Consider the following 20,101-nt stretch of genomic DNA (forward strand, 5'->3'; position numbering starts at 1 on the left):
CTCTTCTTGCTGCTCTGTCTCATTCTGCCTTGTCCCTGTTGGATCATTCAAGTAAGTCGTTTGCACCTCTTTCCTCTTGCATGAAGAGGTTTTTTTCTCAGTGCCAGCACAGCCTGGTTGTGTAGCTGATAATGGATACCTCCTTCATCCTCCGGGCTTCAGATGGTCCAATTGCCAGCTAACTGGTTAGAAAATTGTAGAAAGAAATTGTACAGTAATTGTACAGAACTGTATGGACAAATTTTTGTTCATCTTTGAATCATCTTCTTTTGAAAGTTTTGTCCTTTCAGGAAGCATGAAGCAGCCTGAAGCTGTGCATGATCCTGAAGGCCTTTCTCAAATTGCTGCCACAGGGCAACTGCCTGCAACCATGATCACAAAATCAGACTTCAGATGATTCCAGTGTACCCTCCCAGTGCACTGGGATGGTATTTAGATGTTCTATCTCCCTGTGATTTCTGTGTTTGGCATCTGAGCCCCCCTGGCTCCCATCTGCAATACCCTTCTGGCCTCAACAGGCCAAACTGCCCAATGAGGTGGCCACCTGGGGCTTCTGCCTCTGTTGGGTCCCTGACCCAGGGCAGGCTGCATAGTTACAAGGTTCTACAAGGCCACCAGAACTGCCTGGGTTTGGCGTGACTCTGCAATTCGACCCAGTCTCAAGTTGGAAGAGCAGGCAGTGAAGCTGTCAGGAATTGCATCGGCTCAGACAACCCCTGCCAACTCCCTCAGAGAAAATTCTATTTTGGAGACATTATATATCACTAATCCTGAAGTACTTTTTTAAATGATGTTTTCCTTCTGCAATTTTTTTGAACTTAATATCTCCTGGAGGTAAAATGACAAGTTTCTGCTAGCTCTGTGTATGTAAAGGAGAGAAGATCCTGCTGGAGCAAGGTGTGTTCTTTGAAACTGAGGATGCTCTTAGCTATAATTTGCATTTTCTGTAACTGCAGAAAAGTTAAATGTTTGAAAAAGCTATGCCTGACTTCTGCAGAGATGAGAGCAAATAACGTGTGTGCCCTGACGTTGTGCCGAACGTCTCTTGACAGCCATTCCTCAGGCTGTTGTTCCTTTGAGACGTTTTCTGTAGAGGTGCTGGTCCTTGATGGGTCAAGGAATATTGGTCTGCATGTATCATTTTACACAAAGCTAGAAATGCAGCCAGAGAAGCGTTCAGAGAAAGGATCATTTTGCCCTAGGCTAGGTAACAGGGGCCTATTCCAGCAGCATGAGAAATAACCAGAGCCAGCCTTAGAGAAGTAACTACACAGTTCATGTTCACCAGTGGAAGATGACAGAGCTGTTCCACTTCCCAGGGCTAGTTTTCCATGAGTGGATCACTCCTGAGATCTATTGCAGCCACACAAGCAGGAGCCACAGCCATCCTGCCGCCCTCTCCTGAGAGGGCTGCAGTGGCAGAATGATTTAGATGTGAGATCTGGAGCTTGGAGGCTCCTGTGATCACCAAGAAGTTCACGGGTGGATTTTTTTCTACTTCCCAGCCACTTGTAAGGGGGCTGGTTTGCCAGGTGTCTTTGCTGTAAGAAGGCTGGCAAATACTTGTAGAGTGAGTATTATGGAAGCACTGAGCGTTTAGAAGGGGGCTCCAGGGAGCTGAAAGGTCTAGTTAAATACAGAATATGTGGTACTTAGTAGAAGTGGGGTCCTCGTGCTTCACAGCAGTATTAAGCCAGTACCTGCAGGCCATCCTCGTGACACAGCTGCATTTAACAGAAATGTTACTGATGATACATGCCAATGTGCATGAGTGTTACCAGGAGGCAGAGGGACTGAATAAAACGGGTGAAAAATGCAAGAGTGAGCGACCCCTGCTAAGTACATCCATGATGGCCAACTACTGTGTGAGCAATTAAGAGAAGGGCCACAAAGTGCCCCCTATCTTGGCCTCCCCAGGGCACCAGCAGCAGAATGTTGGGCCTGGGAATGGCTGTGCAGGGGAGGTCTGCTTCAAAGCAAGGGGAAATGCTGCAGGTCAAGTGAAAGGGCAGGAGCAGAGCTGATGTCCACCCAAAAGGCACCAGAATTGAGCATTGTGATATTTCCTTTGAGAATGCTCTGTATCTTTGCCAAGAGAAAGGATTGCAGTATCTGTAGGTGCGTGGGTATTTCAAATAGCTTTAGCAGGAGAGAGATGTAGGAGTTTTGAGTATTATAGGAGTTTTGAGGACTTCTTCTGTTCCTTCCCTGTGTGTAGAGGCAGCTGCAGCGGGCAAAAGTATGTCTGTTCTCGGGGCTCTCAGCTGGCTCTTCCCTGGTGGTGCTGGATTCCCCCTCGTCTGCTTATTGGGAGTTGGTTAAACTGATCACCTCTAAAATTTTAAGAGATGCCCACAAGCTCAGACCTTGTCCTGCCTCACCCCCCAGTGGAAGCAAGCAGCAGCACAGCCTGTTTTTTCTCTGCACAGCTCATGTGCCTTTCAAGGGAGTGCCAAGCATTAAAGGCTGCCCTTTCCTTCTCTTCCTTTCCCTCCTGTTTTAGAACTAGGGCTAAATCCCTTGGTTGCCTGTGTGTGTGTGTGTGTGTGTGTGTGTGTGTGTATGCGCATGGGTGGTGACCGAAATCCTACATCCAGGACTGTGGGACCCAGCTCGTTCCCTTGTTGCAGAACCACCAGGCTGGCAGCTCCCACCGACCTGCTGGCGTGCCGAGCCCCTTCCTGTTCCCCCACCGACAGTTGGGCTCCCACCTTTGCCTGTCCAGCTCTTCAGTTTGGGGGCAGAGGGCATTTAAGTAGTTAGGGGCAAGTCTGTCCTTCGTGCTGAGGTGATGGGGCAAGATGGATCAGACTCCAGGGGCCAGGCCCTCGGGTGTCAAGATGCATCTGGCCCCATGAAGGGGAAGGGACGACACCCCTCTTCCCTCAACCCCATGCTCACGTCCCGGCCCTGCTCCCTGTGCTCCATATTTTTCCCTTTCCAAAAAAATCAGAGGCTTCTCCCATGTACAATCCACTTTATATTACAGACCTGGGCTGCCTTCCCTCCTGCCTCCAGACCAGGACCTGCTGGTGGGCTGCCAACAGGCCAGCCAGCCATCTTGCCCCTCTCTGAGCAGGACTGACCAGGGCCAGCGTGGCAACCATTTCTGGGACAGCTCTTAGAGCATGGGTGAGTCCTTCTTGTCTTTCAGGCTTTCTGGGAGCTTTGTGGTGTCTGTGAGGAGACTGCTCACTGCCGGAGGACTGTGGGTAGCTGGAGAGACCAGGTTCATGGCATCCAAAGGCAAGGGCAGGATGAAAGCAGCAGGTTTCTCTGCAGTAAGGGAGTGCAGTGCATGGAGGTAGCGGAGCTGAGCAGCAGCAGGGGCACCAGACAGGATCTCAGCTGCCATCCGCAGGGACTCAGAAGCAGCCTTTTCCCCCTCAGCAGCAATCACCTACCACAAGGGAGTAAAAAAAGTTTCTGTGAGGCTGGGATTAAGAGGGCATGGACTGTTCATTACAGAGGGAGGTTGCCACCATTAAATTCCTAGGGCCTGTGTGATTATAACTTTCCCGCTTTCTGAAGATCACAGCATATAGTAGACCACTTGAAGCTCCCAAAAGTCTGGGAGCTCATGTCTAGCCTGTTTTTACTAGGCCCGTCAGGGCTCACAATTGGGCAAAACTGCTGCAAAAGCATGGCAGGGCAGCCCCCAGTCTAGGCTTGTGGGAGTGCTGCTGGACACCAACCTCATCCAGGCTCTTGAGCAGCTCAGTGTAAGGGATGGAGACCAGCCTGGGCTGAGCAAGGTGCAGAGTACATGACAGTGGTGACAGCCCTGTGCTGGGCTCCTAGAGGGTGAAACCCTGAGGAAGAGGTCCCCATGGGGATCACTGTGGGCCTGAGGATAACCCCAGACCTCTTTGTGTGTCTTTCTGTCCTACCTGTAGGCCAGGTACCAGATTTGGCACTCCACTGGGCTCGCCCAGACTCTTGCTGCAGCTCCCTTTGCCAGACACAGCTCTTGAATAGGAATTAAAGGAAATATAGCTTCCCAGAGCTGTATCTTTGTGTGGAATGTCTCAGGGACCTCAAACCAGGGGTGGAAATGGAAGGAGGGATGCTTTGGAAGGAGATGAGAAATATTCAGAGTTGGCATACCCGCACTTTGGCCTGTCTCTGGGCCTCTGCTTCCACAGCCAGGGACTGCTGGACTTCAGCAGGCAGCTGCACGTTGTTGCTGTGGTAGTAAAGAAGAGGGATCAGCTGGCCTCTAGGCTCTCTTGGCAGCACTGCATGGTCAATCTGAGGCTTGGAATGGGCTCATCAGTCAGTCTCTGCAGAGCAGTTCACTCGTTCTCTGCTCCCTGGGTGTCCCTCTTTGCCTGTCTCACTTTAGCCCTTTACCTCCGTTCCCATCCTTTTTTTCCAGCCTGGTTTTCTGATGACCAGGCTTGCATGCTCACTAGGCAGAAGAGACACCTCTCCTCTCTGTGCCTCTGAGGCTTGAAGTCTAAGTTCACTCTTTGTGAGACAGCAGAGGATCCACTGGGAGACTGCTCTCAAGACAGGCACAGGAATTTCCTTCTGCTCATTGATTTACACATTCACCATTGGACGTTCTCTTCCATGACCCTCTACGTGATAAGTGAGTCCCACCTTTCTCCATGGGCTTCTGAGTGATGAGCCCACTCTTACCAGCACTAAGACCCTGGGGCTTTTGATCTAGAGTGGGACACAAAGGGTTCAGTGCCTGCTGCACCTCTTGGGCTACCAGAATTGGGTGCAAACTCTGCCTGCAGCAGCAGTGAAATGATGACAAGACCCCAGCTAAGGATCCTGTCCTGGCTGTCGGCGCAGGAGCAAGCACAGTCTTCACACGTGGAAGTTTTACATGAGGCAGAGGCTGAAAGGGGGCAGGGAAAACAGGATGGCAAGAGGTGAGGTTCTATCTTCTGCAGAATAGCAGCAGGGAGAGAGTCAGAGGCAAAGCAGGAGACGGAGCAGGGGGCAGGACAGGTGCTTGCAAAGGGCCAGGGAAGTCCCCTATACCAGCATTTCCTACCTACATTTCTGTTCTCTCCACTTTGATCCCCCAGCAGCCCGTGACTGCGTCCAAAGCCACCTGTGAAGAGGAATATTTTTAGAGCAGGGGGAGAAGACCATCCCTGCCCTAGGCCCATTACAGGGAATAAGACATTAATTCAAGGCAGTTAACTGAAGGACTGTAAGGCAGTTTTATTAGTTTTTGTGTGCTAGTTTGTGAAGCCCCTCAGAAATAAAATTCCTTTTCTCACTTCCAATTTGTGTTTGCCTCGAGGGTTTAGGACAATTTAACTAGTCCATACTGGTTCAAGTGTGGAACTAATTCACTTCCATAGGAAACATTCAGCTCCTGACTGGTATCATCATGTACACGTGTCATGGCCACAAAGACCTGCTGCTGGAGATCCCATGTATACTGGGTTTATGGCAACTCACTCAGGCTGCAGAATACATTTGTCGTGAGAATCTCCTCTCGGGGGTACATACTGAAGCAGGGGTACCACAAAGCACTGATGAAGCCGGTCTAAGTGGTTCCTTCATGCCTCTCACACCATCCTGTCTGCTACTCACCCTGGCTGCCTGTGGGGCCCACACTGTGTATCCTCCCCCTAAAGTGATCCGAGTCAAAAAACAAAGAGAAGAAAAATCTCCCATTTTTCTGTGAAGGAAACACACGTTGTTATTGCACCCTTCCGCAAACCAGTGTGTGTGATTTTTAAGGGACTGGTCAACTGAGCTGCTCTGAGGAGCCTCAGTTCACCCCTTGTCCTGCTGTCTCCCCCTGTGGAAGCACCTTTATCTCCTGGCTGATGCTCTTCCTCTCCAAAAGAAGTTCAGAGAAGGCTCGATGTGCTAGGAGGCGCTTTGTGGTGGTCTGCACCAGCAGCTGGATGGCACTGGAGATACTGGTCAGGGTGGTGAGGAGAAGAGAGGCATTTTCCAAACGGTAGTAGCAGACAGCATCTATCTCCAAGGTAACCATGTCTTTGGTCACCACCTAAGCCAAAGACATTAGGGGAGATGGGATCTGGCTTTTCAACTTGGAGGCAGCAAAGAAAAGCACATGATTATGGAAATGATGAAAAACAGCTAGATGGTTAATCTTTGCAGTTTCCAGTTCTCCTACTGCCTGACCTCGGGCAAACTATATTAAACTGAGATACCTCTGTATCTCAGTTCCCAAGCAGCATCTCTGTGTCTGTCTCCTCAGTAAAGCTGCTGAGCTAAGGACAATGAGCAGGTCATCATCCTACATTGTGCTTCCCTGCCTGCTGCTGCCTGGTCCATTCCTGTTCTGAGAGCACAAGCTGTGTCCTGAGGTGTGTGCTCAGTCACTGTATTTCCAGAAGGATTGGCTGTACACCATGAGGAGGAGCCTGAAGATGCTACCAGACAAGGACAGTCCTGCTGGCAATGCAGCAGCACAGACAACAGGTCCCAAAAGGAGAAGAGGGGCTGAATTTTTAGCCTTCTGTTTGCTGAGGTGTTAGGGTTACTTTGAGACGTTTTTTCAAACTTTTCTATGCAGGGATGAAGGCTGAAAGTGTAACAGCAGGGAAACAAGTGGAACTTATCATACATTCGCAGGAATCCAGGAGCTGGGGCTTTGCAAATAAGGGCCGATGTAAGATCTACAATGAGATCCTGAGAACTGGATCTTATGGCCAATGAATTGATGCTGTGTGACCTGGGACCAGAATCACTATCTCAAGCATAAGCTGCTTGCTTAATATCAAGGCAAAATCAGTGCTGTCATCAAGTAGATGACCAGTCACAGGGAGATGTAATGATAGAGACCCAAAAATTAATATAGAGAGGAGGTGTCAGCCATACCTGATGGAAGGGGATCTCTAGGGTTTTGAGGCGGAGGTCTACCTTGTGATATGTGTCCAGACAAGGAAGGAAAAAGAATAGGCCTGTGGGAGGAAGAGAAAGTCAGCTGGTGATCATCAGAACCACAGAAATTGCCTCTCCTGCTTTGGCTAGGGAACAGGGGAAGGCTTGGCATGCAGAACTAGAAAGGAACAGCAGTACATAGGCCCAAATTCTGAGGCTACTTCTGTGGTGGGAAAAGCCATTAAAAGCTACTGGCCCTGAGAGGAAGGGAGCAAAGACATCCCATCTTCTGTCTGGCCATGCTTGCTTGGAGGACACCAGCATGTGAGCTTTGGTAGAGCATGAAGAGGAGGAGTGCCATGGCTGGGGGGAGCTCGGTGAACACCTTACCAGGCCCTCTGGCTCTGCCAGGAAGGAGATGCCCAAGTCGGAAGACGATGGCTCTCTCATACTCCCGCACTACCTGCAGAGGGAAACAAAAGCTAGGCTGGGGAAAGGGGCCTCATTGGTACAAAAGGAAGTCCGTTCTGGAAAAGCCCTGCAAAGGGAGGATTTCAGCAGGTGTGAGCTAGTGGAGTCACCTGTCACTGAGTCCCCTTACCCCCACAGGGAACCTGCCCGGAATTGCTGGCTGGCCTTGTCTGTCAGCAGCATCCGAGCAGCCCTATGACAGCCCGAGATTTGGTGAGAGCAGCCCATGTTAGAGCTGCCCCATGTTTCCCAGGATAAGGCCAGCATTCTGCTTCCTTAGAGCTTGGCCAAACTTCAACACCGAGCTAAAATTTTACATGTTGGTTCTTTCCCTGCAAGGGAACCATGTGTATATGTGCTCACATGTGTTAGATCTGACCCATAATAGTGACACTTGTTGAGAACAAGATGCACATGAAATTTCCTGAGAAGTAGGAATCAAAATATGCCCACTTGTAGCCATGCTATAAACCTGAGAAAAAGGGAGGAAGCAAAGAAAATCTGCTATTAACAGAAAGATCAATCTTTTAAAAAGTGTAACGCAAAGCCTATTGTTTAACCTGCTGCTGGTACTGCAACACAGCCATCTCTGGGCTGGGTAGGCTGAAGATTATGTTTGAAAGTGAACAGACTTGCAATTGGTTTTAAAAAAGAGAAACCTAAGCCACTGCATGCTGATACTGCAGCAGGAGTACTTGATAGGCAGTGGTTGGACCCCTGTGCAACCCTCTATGGGAGCAACATGTGATAAAGCGTAAGTCAAAATTAATGATGAGTTGAAGAAGTGTAAATGGGGCCTTACACCAAAAAAGGTTTATGCTCATGTCTGACACAGGCTGAACCAGTGGGTTACATTCACACCAAGACACCAAACACTAAACCTAAAGAGGCCCCATGGCTATTCTCACCTTCATGCAGAACCAGACAGAAATGGGGAAGGTCAGTATGACGAACAGCAAAGACAAGATGGTCAGAAGCCACTCACAGATGCCCAGACCCGGAGACTTTACACCTAGGGAGAAATCCAACAGGACGGTGTTAGGAGAGGACTGTTCCCAAAATACTGACAGCCTGAGAAGTGCCTGCACAGATCAGCTTCAGTGTTGTCCTTTGCCTAGACCCAGTTTGTATGTGAACGCCTTGGCTGTCTCTGGAGCTGGGTTAAAGAATACTCCCTGTCCCAGGTGGCCAGGAGCTGCCAGGATGGACTGACAGATCTTGTCTCTGCTTTACTGGCAGAAATTGAGCCATGCTTCTCCACAGTGCCTTGACTAGAGAACAGCCTCTAGCTTGAAGACCTGTGGCTACCACACAGTGTTGAAGGGCTTGGAATGGGCAACTTGTTGGCTGAGCTGAGATCCCAAAAACTTATCTGCAAATATAAGCTAATGGCAAAGAGAAAGACTGTAAATAAGAAATAGCTTTCAACACACAGCCTGAAGTGCCCTTCCCTGTCAGAGTATCTTGGGTCCTTTTGGACAGGATTTTAATTGCATCTCAGCTCCCTAATGCAGTGGGACTGAGCCACTGATGCTGCTGAAATCTCTGGTGTGCTCTACAGCAGCCACACCAAGGTGATGGAGGCTGACTGAGTTGTTAGCCCTAGGTGAATGTTACCTTCTACAACTCCCCAAAGTGTCTGTGGGTCATCTTGATCTGGCTGCCCTTTGTTGTGCTCCTGCCTGAGGGAAAATCTGCAGGTATGGCATGAAAATAGATAGATTACTTCTGGGTGTACCTAGACCTGTTTTCTAGCAGTGAAGTTAGCATCCCTGCATCCCTACCATTTTGGGATCCCTTCTAGCCCTTCCATCTAGTCCTTCCCTGCCCCTTTGCCTTTGGAGCTCTCTGCCGAGCCACCGGGTCCTGAGAGAGGTTCAGATCCAAAGAACCTGTGCGATCACTACAGCTCCACAGCATCACTCACTAGCTGGGATTCCTGTAATTGAGGCAGAAAGAGGCAGTTGTGAAAAATTAGTTCCCAGAGAGACAGGAGCAAGTCTGAACCTTTGTGTCACTCTAGGGCAGCAGAGCTGCTGGCACGGAAGCAGACAAGTGATGCTGGCTTCTGTAATACACATCTTGTAATACAGCATCTGTGATGATGCTGGGTCCAAAGAGGCCCAGCCATCTTGCTAAAAGACTCAGGATGCTCCCTCCTGTCATGGCAGGCTGAGAATCTGCCTAACAAACACATGGCCTGGAGAGGAGTTGCTCTTAAAGGTTATCCGGAAGGAGAGCTACAAGTGTGCATGTCAAGCACAGTTCTTCCCTGCAGTGCAGTTCTTTGGGCTGTGAAGTGGCATTAAGGCTAACTCCAACCACCTAAAAAAGGACAAGCAAGAAAAGGAAGAGAATAGAACATGAACAGAACTGGGGAGCAGTGAGCTGAAGCGTGAAGGATGCTGTAGATGTAACTGCTTGTTGCAAAGTTCATTGCTTTGCTGTACAGCCTGGACTGAGTGCAGAATCTGGCTGGGAAGCTGGTTGGAGTCTCCCATATCCTGTCCTGAGGATAACTACATGACTGGGCAAGGTGGGTGTGATGACACCGTGCAGAGAGCAGAGTCATACCGTGACCCACACAGGGTCAAAAAGCCCATAGCTTTCCAGCCCCTTCCCTTCTATAAGCCATACCTTCCTCTTGCCGCTCGCTGTCCAGCAACGCCATTGCCTCCATTTCTTCATCAGATACCACATCGTCCACGTCCACCACTGTGGACGTGTGCACCCTACCGTCAGTCCCTGCGGTGCTCTTGATCTCCTTTGCTTTCTCTTGCTTTACATCTTCCCTTCCTTTGCTGGCTTCTCTGTTGCTCTCCCTCTTCTCTCGTTTGCTCTGTGTAGCTGGGGACCCTCTGTGTCTCCTGTGAGACTCCCTGGAGGAGCTCCGAGACCTCTTATCCATCCTCATCTGTGCCAAGGAGCGTGCAGCTGCCTGTGGGAGTAGGATGAAGTCGTGCTTGAATTTATTACTGCAGGCAGGAAAACCAGGCAGGGGAGGAGAGAAGGGGAGGTGTCAGATCCAGGAGGCTTGTTTCAAATTTATCACAGGCCTGTCAGACGTAATGGACAGTGAAGTGAGCAAGCTGTTTCCCAGCTGCTCTGCTCTCATTGCACCCTGCTGTGGAGATGGGAAGGAAGGTTAGACCTGGACAGAGTGGACTCCAGGAGGACTTTCTGTTTGTATCTTTCTGCCTTTGGAAACAAAATACAATCTAAAGCACTCAGATGATTTTTAGTAGATGGTTTCTGCAAAGCTGTTAAAAGCAACCTAAAAGTAACTGTCAGACATGTGGCTCTGAAGACCTCATATACTGAGAGTTACTCACATTGCCCAGAGCAATAAGTACCAGGGTGAAAAACCTTTACTAGTGAGACCAGTGGCTTACCTCAGGAGTGTTTGGAGGGGGTGTTGTGGAGGATGACTGGGTGAGTAGCATCCCACCCTGGTCTGCTCTCTAGAAACCCTTTGGCTGGCACAGTGGTGGGATGTTGGCTGCAAACTCCCTCTCTCTAGGGTCACCTCACATTTTAGTAGGGAGGGAAATTAGCTAGTCCCAGTTCAGTCATGAACTCTCCTGAATGGGTGCAAAGCATGGAGGCCATTGCAGGGTTAGAGCTGTTGAAGCATCTGTCTTCTAAATTGCCTAAAGAGTTTCTGCATAAAAGCCTCCATAGTTTTCCACAGTAGGAGCATGGCAGAGCAAACAGGAGCTTTTTCTTCTCATGCCACACAGCCCGTGGTTACATCTGCAGAAACCTCTGCAAGAAACATTTTTAAAGTGTTTTTAAGTCACTGACTGTATTAAAGAAAACAGCACCTGGCTAGAAATCATACTATAGCAAGAGAGGGCTGGAAGTGATGACTTCCCTGCCAATGGGGCAGTGCTGAGCTCAGGGATGTCAGTCTCTAGTGTGGAGGAGCAGCTGGAGGGAGCCAGGAAGCCAGCCAGGGAGGTGCTGCTCTTGTTTTTTCATGGATTCCTGTTTTATTGGAGGCTTGTGGCCCGCCTGGAGTCAGGATATTGCAGGCAGGGAGGGCAGGAGCACCAGCTGCCTGCTTTCTCTGCTCTGTCATGCTAGGTGCCTCGTCAGCAGGTCACCGGGGAAGCGATGGATGGAGAGAGCAACTGGCAGAAAAGTTGGACGGAAATGGGGCATAATTAATAAATTCATACAGTATATTTGCGTGGAAATGCTCCAGAGATCTATTTCACTTTGTGTTAATCACTGGACCAGCATGGGGCAGGGGGGTGATGGTCTCCACCTGCTGAAAGGGCAGGTAACATTTTAAGCAGCAGCAGTAAATGGAAGCTCAGGTCTAGTTTTAGCTGATAAGCACGAACTCTGGCTGATTTCTTGTCAAATGCACCACGGAATATTTAACATCTACAGACCTGCAGCTTTCTGGTCTTGTCTGATGTTTAATTAGACCAGTGGGTGCCAACTCCTGCATCTCCCTGCGATGTTTTCGGCCCCCACCTTGGGATGGGGGAGATGATTTGAGAGCGTGTGCTGATGGTTTTTCAACCTTTGCAGTCCCCAAATCCGCAGGCTCAGCCCCTCTTGTCATGTGGAAACATCCCCACGTGGAAATCAACCCCACTGTTGAGTGGGTTTCTCAAATGACTGCAAACCTTTAGAAAATGGCCATTGCCATCCAGTTTGCCAGGCTTTGGCCTTGGGAAAGCCACTCAGCACCTCCACTGCGGATTTTCCCCTCTCAAATGGGACTGAAAAATACAAGGCTGCTCTTAATAACGTTGGTATTAGGGTTTAAACATTGTTGCCTTAAAGAAATTGGTTCTTTTCTGTCCACGACTCTTCCGCAATGTGCTAACTTTTCCTGTTGGAAGGGGTGCGCACCTAGCATTTTTAGTCGGGGGAAGGGCCGGGGCAACACCTCCGTGCAGGCCCCCGGGGGTGGGGGACAGGCTGCCTCCCCGGTACGGCGGCGACACGCCCGCCCGCCCCGGGGCTGAGGGGAACCATGGCCGCGGCGGCTGCAATGAGGGGATGGGCCGGGGGGGGGGGGGGGGGGGGGGGGGGTAGCGCCCCGCCCTCGCGCCGCGGAAGGGCGGGAAAGGCAGCGCGCAGGCGCAGTGGTGGGAGGCGGGGGCGTCTCGTGATCGAGGCGGCGCGATGGCGCGGTGGGTGCTGCGGCCATTGGGGGCTGTCAGTGAGCACCCGGGCGGCCCCCGGGGTCGGGGTTAGGGGCGCGGGGGGCTCTGAGGGAGCAGGGACACGCTGGGGGAGGCGTGTATGTGTGCGTGGGGATCCCTCAGGCAGCAGTTGAGGCGCGCAGGGGTCTCTGTGGAAGGGCGAGGTGGTAGAGGGCGATCCCTGGGGCGGGGGTTTAGGGGCACGCAAAGCTCGAGGGGTGCCGCTCGCGTAGGGGCCGCGATCCCATGGGGACAGGCAGCGAATGCCGGAGGAGCCGTGATCTCAGCTGAGACAGAGGGGGCAAAGGTGGCACCTCCAGGGGGGCAGGCAACAAAATACAGGGGTTGGTAGGTAGGGGCTGTCAGGGAACCTGGCTTGCTGCCCTCTCCCCCCACCAGCTTTCAGCTGCTAAGTGGTAAAAAGTCTTTTGCCTGTGTTTGGGCAGCTGTGGCACGAATTGTCTTCTGCTCGCTTTTGTTTTGCCTTTAGGGCAGACATGTCAAAGCAAGCACAGCTTATGGAGTTGCTGAAGAAGGAGGTGAGATCGCTGCTGATGGCTGCTAAAGAGGGCTTGACCCCAGCACAACTGGAGGAGGAGTACGTGACCATGATTGGCAAACCTCTCCCTTTATATGACCTGGGCTTCCAATCCACCTTGGAGCTGGTGGCAGCTATGCCTGAAGTTGTCAGAATCTGTCCTTATGAGAAAGACATTTTTATCCTCAAAGGTAAGGTTTTGTTTCCTTATGGGTGGAGGAGTTGTTTGGAACCACGTACCGGTATGAAGGGATGCTTCAAAACAGGGATGTGCAGGATGACTTCCCAGAGCTGTAGGTCTCAGACCTCTGTTATTCTTCTTCTCATATAGCTTTGTTTAATTTATTGTCTTTGATGTTTCTTCCTGTATTTAGATCTGCCTTTTAATGCTTTTTTGCTCTTTCCTTTTGAAGAATCACATAGGCTTCTAGTTGGTTTTGTGCATTTTGTCTTCTGCACTTAGTTTAGAAACTGCAGGCACATTTCTAATGGCTACACTACAACTGGTAAGCATCATTTTGCCTGTAAATGCAGACTACAGCATGAGCCAGAACCAGCGATGGGGCCTCTCAGGAGAAGCTGTTAATGTTTCCCTACCTGACCCCATGGGAAGTTATCAAAGGACCATTTTAATTTTCCTTTTCTTTGGGGAAGAGCTGTGGAAACAAATGGTAGGTGCAAAGAGTTGATTGGGAAGGGTAAAATGATATGTTTTTAAAGAGTGCTACAGTAAGACAAGAAAAAAAGTTGTTTAAAAGCATGAAAAAGACCTGGGCTTCTCTCCAGGGAGACCTTGCCTGGGCAGGTGGGTGCTCTGTGGTGGGGGTTTACTGTGATTCTGGCTGAGGGGAGCACTGAGCTGTTTAGTGTTTTCCCAACAAAACACAGCAGCTGGGTTTCCTGTTCGGACCCCATATTCAAGAATTTGACCTGCCTTCCTACCAGGATCTGGATTTTTAGAGATGAGGGCGCAGATTGGTTGTTGGCTGTTAAAAATGGTTCAGTCCAGTTTGCGATGGGAGAGGAAAAGTGTTTGCCCTGCTGAAAATCAGACACGATTTAGCGTGATTGCTTTGGAAGGAGACACCTGCTTCTGAAAAGGGTGAGGAGAAGATGAAAGGAAGGAAAGAAGGGGAGCTTTGCCTGTCTAGAGCTTTTAAGGGTTTGCTGTTTTGATAGTCTAATAGTTTATGTCTTTCTGTTGTAGCCATTGCAGATGAGACCACCAAGGGGATTGCCAAACTGGTTGCCAGACAGAAGAGAAATGCTAGGGCAGGGAAGAGTGCTGCTGCCAAGGCAGGTGCTGCTTCTCCCTCTAAGAATCCCCAGGGTTTCCGTCGGAGCAGGGCTCCTGTCCTGCCAGCGACAGTGAAAGCTGAGCTGCAGGATCTACTGAGTTCCTCGCCACTTCTGCTCTTGGACTTTGATAAGGCCTTCTTCAGACGCTTTGGCCGGGCATTCCAGTATACGCAATATGGATTTTTCTCCATGTTTGAAGTCCTCAGAAGCGTGTCTGATATCATCACGGTTGAGCAGACAAGAGCAGGTTCCTTGCTGACCCTGAAGAAGTACATGGCGAGTGAGATAGAGAAGGAAGAGGTGCCGCAGGGCGAGGCGCAGGAAGGAGTGCTGCAAGGTGAGGTTGTGTGTTACTTAACTAAAAGCTCATAGCTCTCACAAGTGCTGTGGCCAGGCAGCAGTGTTTCAAGTGGATGTCACTGCGTTTCCAGTTGCTGTAGCAGTCCCAGTTCCCCCAGGTTTTAGCACAGAAGGGCTGTGGGGTGCTGCAGAAGCAGCTGTCACAAGGGAAGTTGTCTTGGTAGCAGAGATCTTAACTGGAAGTTTTCTGCAGGTTTCCATCTGGTTTTCGTGTGAGGTGAAAGAAAGGATGTTTAGCCCATTCAGAGTAGGGACTTTCTGAATGTGTATGTAGGGCTGGAATTTCTAGTCATTCAAGGCAATAGGTAACAAAACTAGAAGGATCTCCTGAACATGTGCTCTGCAGGCTGGTAAAGTATTTCAGATGGGCTTTTTGGGACTGAAGGTTTAGCACTAGTCTGAAAGTTGCACTGCAGTGTTCCACAGAAGAAAACAGAGGAGACTGGAGATGACCACAGTGTTCCCATAAGAGCTATGAGAGAAGGTAGAAGATCACATACCGTTCCTACCAAACTTCTGACTTCTGGAGAAAATACCTTTTAGCATCGTTCTAGCTAATGATTTAACCCTTAGCATGTTTACAAGAGCCAAGTGGGTTTGGTTTTGTTTTAATTTATTAATACAGTGAAGGATGCCTCTCCAGTGAATCCTCATGACTGTGGTGGCTGTGAATGCCACAAGAGATGAGGAATACAGCAGCACCAGTGCTTTCGGACTTTAATTTTCAGATGTCTTTTCATTCTGCTTCGTATGTAACACTGCATCAGTCCAGCAAAGAATAACAGCCAAATTATCATCTTTGCAGCACCACCTGCAGTTGAGATGCCTCCATTGGAACCCTGCTATGAGAAAGATTGCTTCCACCTGACAGAGGAAGAGAAGGCAGAGCCAGTGGAAACACAAGCAGTAAATTTGGGTGGTGGCCTCAAACAAGTAAGTGGTTGGACAAGTGATCTGTAGTTTTTTCATGTCTTAATCCAGGAGGTGATACTCTTTTTACTGCTTTTGTTTCTGTTGAGTTTGCATTGTTGATGTGCTGCTGCTTCCAAAAATTTTTGTATCTGTTTTACATGAGTCCGGAGCTGACTAGACTCATACTGACCTGGTACTCAGCTTTATATGCCATCCAAACCAGATCTTTTCCTTGTCTCTTTCTGGTCTTGAGATCTGTGTTGCAGATCAGGTAAGCCTGGTCTTGCTCCCTGATAATAGTGGTGATACTTCTTCGTGTACTTAATTGTAATTGGACTTTAATAACTTTGTTCCAAGACTAGCTGTGTGGAATTTGTCCTGCTGCAGTAGGCAGGGCTTAACTGTCAAGCAGCTATGTGACAGAGCTGGGGAATGGTTCTCAGAGATCTTGATTTCTATAGTCTCAACTCTGCTATTTGGTTGGACTTCGAAAATTGTATTTATTTTTTTGTTACTGTTTAGCAATGTATTTTTAGAAGGGGATGGAGAAGAACAGTACAGAGGCTCTGAACTGCCAAACCTGATTGGGAGAATGTTTATGTCCCCTCTGTTTTTTCATTTAGAGCATGTTTAGGCCTTATCCTTCTGAGGAAGATCGTCCTACAGAGAGAGTTATTTCCTCTGCCAAGCTCGTCTTGTGGCTGTATGCATCTGTACGGTTGGAATGCGTAGGCAGGGGAAGTGCCCCAGGAGTTCTTCCTGACTTTGGTGTTTTGGGTAATACTGAACAGGGAAGCCCAGGACTATGAGTTGGACTTTGTGCGGCACTTCATAAAACATACACTTTAGAGATTTTTGGCAGGCTCTTCTGATTCTTTAAAGAAATTTTGGTTTGGTGTGATGAAGTTCACAGGGAATTCTCCTAGATGAAAGGAAGTCTGCTTGTGGGAAGGGTAAAAAATTGGGAGATGTGGTCCAGATAGCCCCAGATTTTTGTTCTTATGCGTTGCAAAGGGAACCTGTTTAAAGATCCTAGCAGGATGTGTTTTGGAAGATGTTTGTACAATTAGTATTTGTTACCAAGTTTGCCATTTTGTTTTAAAAATGCCCTTAGGGGGAGGAAAGCAGGTTGAAATGCATGCATTTGGGTATGTAATGAACTCTCATTCATCATGATGCTGCAAGGTAGAAGGGAAGGATGCGACCTGATCTCCGCCCTGCTGCAAGGTATCCAGTTGCAAGAGACTTAACAGTGGAAGTGTTGTAAGGGACAAATGAGGGACAAGGGCCAAGTCAATCTGCTTTTTCTTGCTGCTCTCAGCAGAAGAGGTGTCATCCACACCACTCTTAGCAGCTGCCATTCTGGCTTAGGGCAAGGAGTTAGCCAGTCTTGCAAGCCATATCTCTTGTAAGCCTAGTTTTAGTGTGTTTTGTTGGGTTATGGTTTTATAATTCTGTTTTTTTGTGAATGTGTTTTTAAGTACACATCTTCTACATATCTCAAAGAATGTTTGTTGTCACTACTAATGTGTGAGCTAGTTTATAAAGATCATATGTGCTCTTAACTGTCTGATGTGAAGATCATACCTGGAGCAAAACTGTCGCTTAGAAATGCCACTATTCACAGGCACATCTTAGGAGAAGCCCATGAAATGCAAGGATTTTTTAGAGATGATGCTGCTGCTCAAGCAAGAATTCCCCAGGTTGCCCTTTAACTCAAAAATGTTAACTCACTGTTTAACTCAAATATTTTAGTCAAAATTTTTAACTCGTAAAAATTCAAGGGCGTTAGCCCTTGCTCAGTTTGCAGAAGGAGAGACTCTTATCTGCTTCTTTAAAAAACAGTTAAAAGAGCCAGTATTGCAAAAAACCACATTGTTCGCAGTTGAATTTAGCCATGTAAGCAGTGGGGTGTGTGCTGGAAGATAAATTTCCCATACATTGCCTGATGTGTAACGCAGTGGTAACTTGTAGCATATTCACAATGCATAAAATTGGAATAATTTTGACTTCTGATCATTGGAGGAGTGCTGCCTGTTGGCATAAAAGAAAGCTCTTGAGTCAGTGAAAGCAGCTGATGGCCGATTAAAGTTCCCCTCCACAGTAGTTCAAGTGAAATAATGTTTTCAGCAGTTAAAGAATAACACAAAATTGTAAGTTGTGCTAACAACTCACTCGTGTACAAATTTTTCTTGAATGAGAAAACAGAATTTTTAGGTTTTGTTTGTTTTTATCCTTGGGAAATAGCTCTAGTGTGAAAGTGTGATGTGTTTGTGCCTTCTGTCAATTTTGAATCATTTTCAGGTAGAGTTTTTCTGGTTGTCATGTACTCTTTCATGGTCACAGAACATAGAAAGAGCATCTTTTGGCTAAAATCCAATAAACAGCTGGGTTGTGTTTAGTTTGGGTTTTTTTGTTGTGGGCTTTTGTTTTGTTTGCTTTGGTAGCAATAGCCATTTAATACTTTGTCTAAACATGTGACATGACTTCAATTCCTCTCCTTTATTCCTTGCAGGAATATGAGCAAGGTATTTTTGTTGTACCCCTCTTTACACTGCAGGGAAGAGAGTGTGAAAATGAATGCTTCTGTCACAGGGAAAGTTTTAATCTGAGTTTGTACAACTTGTTGGAATTCTCTGATATTCAGTAATTTACAGGTCCCCAGGAAAACAGAACTATATTTTTACCTTAATGGAAAGGCCAGTTATGTGTGTTCAGTGCATGATGAGACATCTGAGTGCCACCTTCCTCTTCTCCCTTTGTAGCTTCAAGATTTGGAGCAGTTCCTACTAGAGAAGATGATAATGACTCCAGAAATCCCCCCAGATGCTGTTCAGGACAGAAGCCTTTGCAGTTTACCACCACTGGGGAGAAGGTACTTGGTGGGAGTCTTTGTGGAGTTCGTTGTCTCTCCAAGCCAGTTCTATATCCACGTCTGCAGCAAGGAAACGTCTGATAAACTGCTGGATATGATGATTGAGATGAGGTGCGATCATGCTGTGCAGTTTTAGTACTACTACCTGTTGTGTGTGTGTGTTTGTGCTGAGGGAACAGGGCGCCCAGCTGTTAGTTATGGTCACTGGTAGCTTGATCACTTGATACAGAGGTGCCAGTGCCATACTGAAATGCATACTCATAATGGTTACCCATTCCTTTTAACTAGCAAGCAGTAAGTATGGCTTAATAGCAACTCGTGGTAGTTTGGCTGTGTCCTAGACAGTCCTAAACTTTAAAAGCCTGGAAAGATTGTGGAAAGAAACTTTAGGCTTTTACTTCCATCTCCCAACACTTAAAAAAAAGCAACAGGTCATAGGCCTTTGTCATATCTGTATTTGAAAGCAAAACCCCATCAGTGGCTTTGTGTCAGTTATATTATGCATTTAGGATCCTGTTGCACCACGACAGTGCTACAGTTGCTGTTAATTGTGTACCAGAGTATATGCTTGATGTCCGTGGGGCACATGTAATTGTGATTACAGACCCTGCAGTCAGATACTCTGTATGTGATCCAGTACTCCAGAACCTGGATCATAAGCACTGATATGTCAAGGTAATGTTAAAAATTAATTACTAGAATGACTATATTTAGCCTCTGATTAATCCCCATTAATTAAATATTTGTTGGACCCCAAGAATATCATTCAAATGGTAAAAGTTTGGGTTTGCATTTTTTATTGTCATTTCGGTTTAAGTGTAGCAGAACAGAGGTATAAAGCATCTACTAAACCAGCTCCTGAAAATTCATGTCATGGGGACTTTGAGGAATCAGGGTTCTTCTGAAGCCCTGTATATTTCTCTTTGCTCATCTCCTGCATTCTACCAAGCACGGTTTTTCATTATGATCTTTTGCAGACACTGTTACTCAAATAAAATTGTTTCTGATCGTTATATTATGCCTGAGTCTTCAGTACAGCCTGGACAGCTTTGCTGTGTAATGTCTGGAAAATGGTGGTACCGTGTTATCATCCACCGTGTGATCAATGACCAAGAAGTAGAGGTGTTCTACACAGATTATGGAAACCTCGAAATTGTCCGGAAGTATTGGCTGAGATTCCTCAAGTAAGTAAATTCCACATGGATGACAGAATCACAGAGTGGTTGAGCTTGGAAGAGACCTCTGGAGGTCATCCTGCCCAACCTTCTTGCTCAAACAGGGGGCCATCTAGAGCAGGCTGCCCTGGACCATGTCCAGATGACTTCTGAATGTCTCCAAGGATGTAGAACCTGGGACCTCTCTGGGCATCTTGTTCCAGTGCTTGGTCACCCTTATGGTAAAAATGCTGCTTTCCAGCCAGTTGGCCCCCAAGATGTACTGATGCATGGTGGTGCTCCTCCCCGAGTACAGGACTTGGTTGAACTTCAGTAGGTCTCTGCCCATTTCTCTGTTCTGTCGAGGTCCTTCTGAATGGCAGCATGACCCTCTGGTGTATCAGCCACTCCCAGTTTTGTATCGTCAGCAGGCTTGCTGAAGGTAATCTCTCCCTCATCATCCAGGTTGTTAATGAAGATGTTGAACAATATTGGTCCT

General features: G+C 48.0%; 2 protein-coding genes across 4 annotated transcripts in view; one reads left to right on the forward strand and one right to left on the reverse strand.

The window, feature by feature from the left end:
- TDRD5 (tudor domain containing 5) overlaps positions 1-20,101 on the forward strand; it is a 31,085-nt gene that overhangs the window by 382 nt on the left and 10,602 nt on the right. For 2 of the 3 annotated variants that reach the window (XM_033004461.2, XM_033004463.2), the window contains exons 1-6: positions 12,439-12,452; positions 12,955-13,193; positions 14,210-14,638; positions 15,467-15,594; positions 18,339-18,559; positions 19,426-19,632. In XM_033004461.2, coding sequence (XP_032860352.1) covers positions 12,445-12,452; positions 12,955-13,193; positions 14,210-14,638; positions 15,467-15,594; positions 18,339-18,559; positions 19,426-19,632 — 1,232 coding nt within the window. In that variant the 5' untranslated portion in view covers positions 12,439-12,444. Of the gene's footprint in view, positions 1-12,438; positions 12,453-12,954; positions 13,194-14,209; positions 14,639-15,466; positions 15,595-18,338; positions 18,560-19,425; positions 19,633-20,101 lie in introns of those variants that run through there. The other variant, XM_033004462.2, reaches the window with a different exon arrangement.
- NPHS2 (NPHS2 stomatin family member, podocin) lies at positions 2,963-10,213 on the reverse strand. The gene is made up of 8 exons (XM_009972185.2): positions 9,937-10,213; positions 8,208-8,311; positions 7,219-7,291; positions 6,826-6,908; positions 5,786-5,989; positions 5,016-5,071; positions 4,108-4,186; positions 2,963-3,400 (listed from the first exon to the last, which is right to left on the reverse strand). The coding sequence occupies exons 1-8, from the start codon at positions 10,211-10,213 to the stop codon at positions 3,122-3,124; spliced, it is 1,155 nt and encodes a 384-aa protein (XP_009970487.1). The 3' UTR covers positions 2,963-3,121.

Source organism: Tyto alba, unplaced genomic scaffold (genome assembly GCF_018691265.1).
Source record: "Tyto alba isolate M040663 unplaced genomic scaffold, T.alba_DEE_v4.0 Super-Scaffold_1000006, whole genome shotgun sequence".
NCBI lineage: Eukaryota > Metazoa > Chordata > Aves > Strigiformes > Tytonidae > Tyto > Tyto alba.

What these genes read in the sequence shown, in the direction of transcription:
- NPHS2 (XM_009972185.2), bottom strand. Translation starts at nt 10,213, where the DNA reads ATGAGGATGGATAAGAGGTCTCGGAGCTCCTCCAGGGAGTCTCACAGG. An exon ending in CAGCGAGCGGCAAGAGGAAG is followed by an intron (nt 8,312 to 9,936) that starts GTATGGCTTATA and finishes ATTTCTCCCTAG; the next exon opens with GTGTAAAGTCTCCGGGTCTG. An exon ending in AAAGTGGAGAGAACAGAAAT is followed by an intron (nt 4,187 to 5,015) that starts GTAGGTAGGAAA and finishes TTACTACCACAG; the next exon opens with CAACAACGTGCAGCTGCCTG.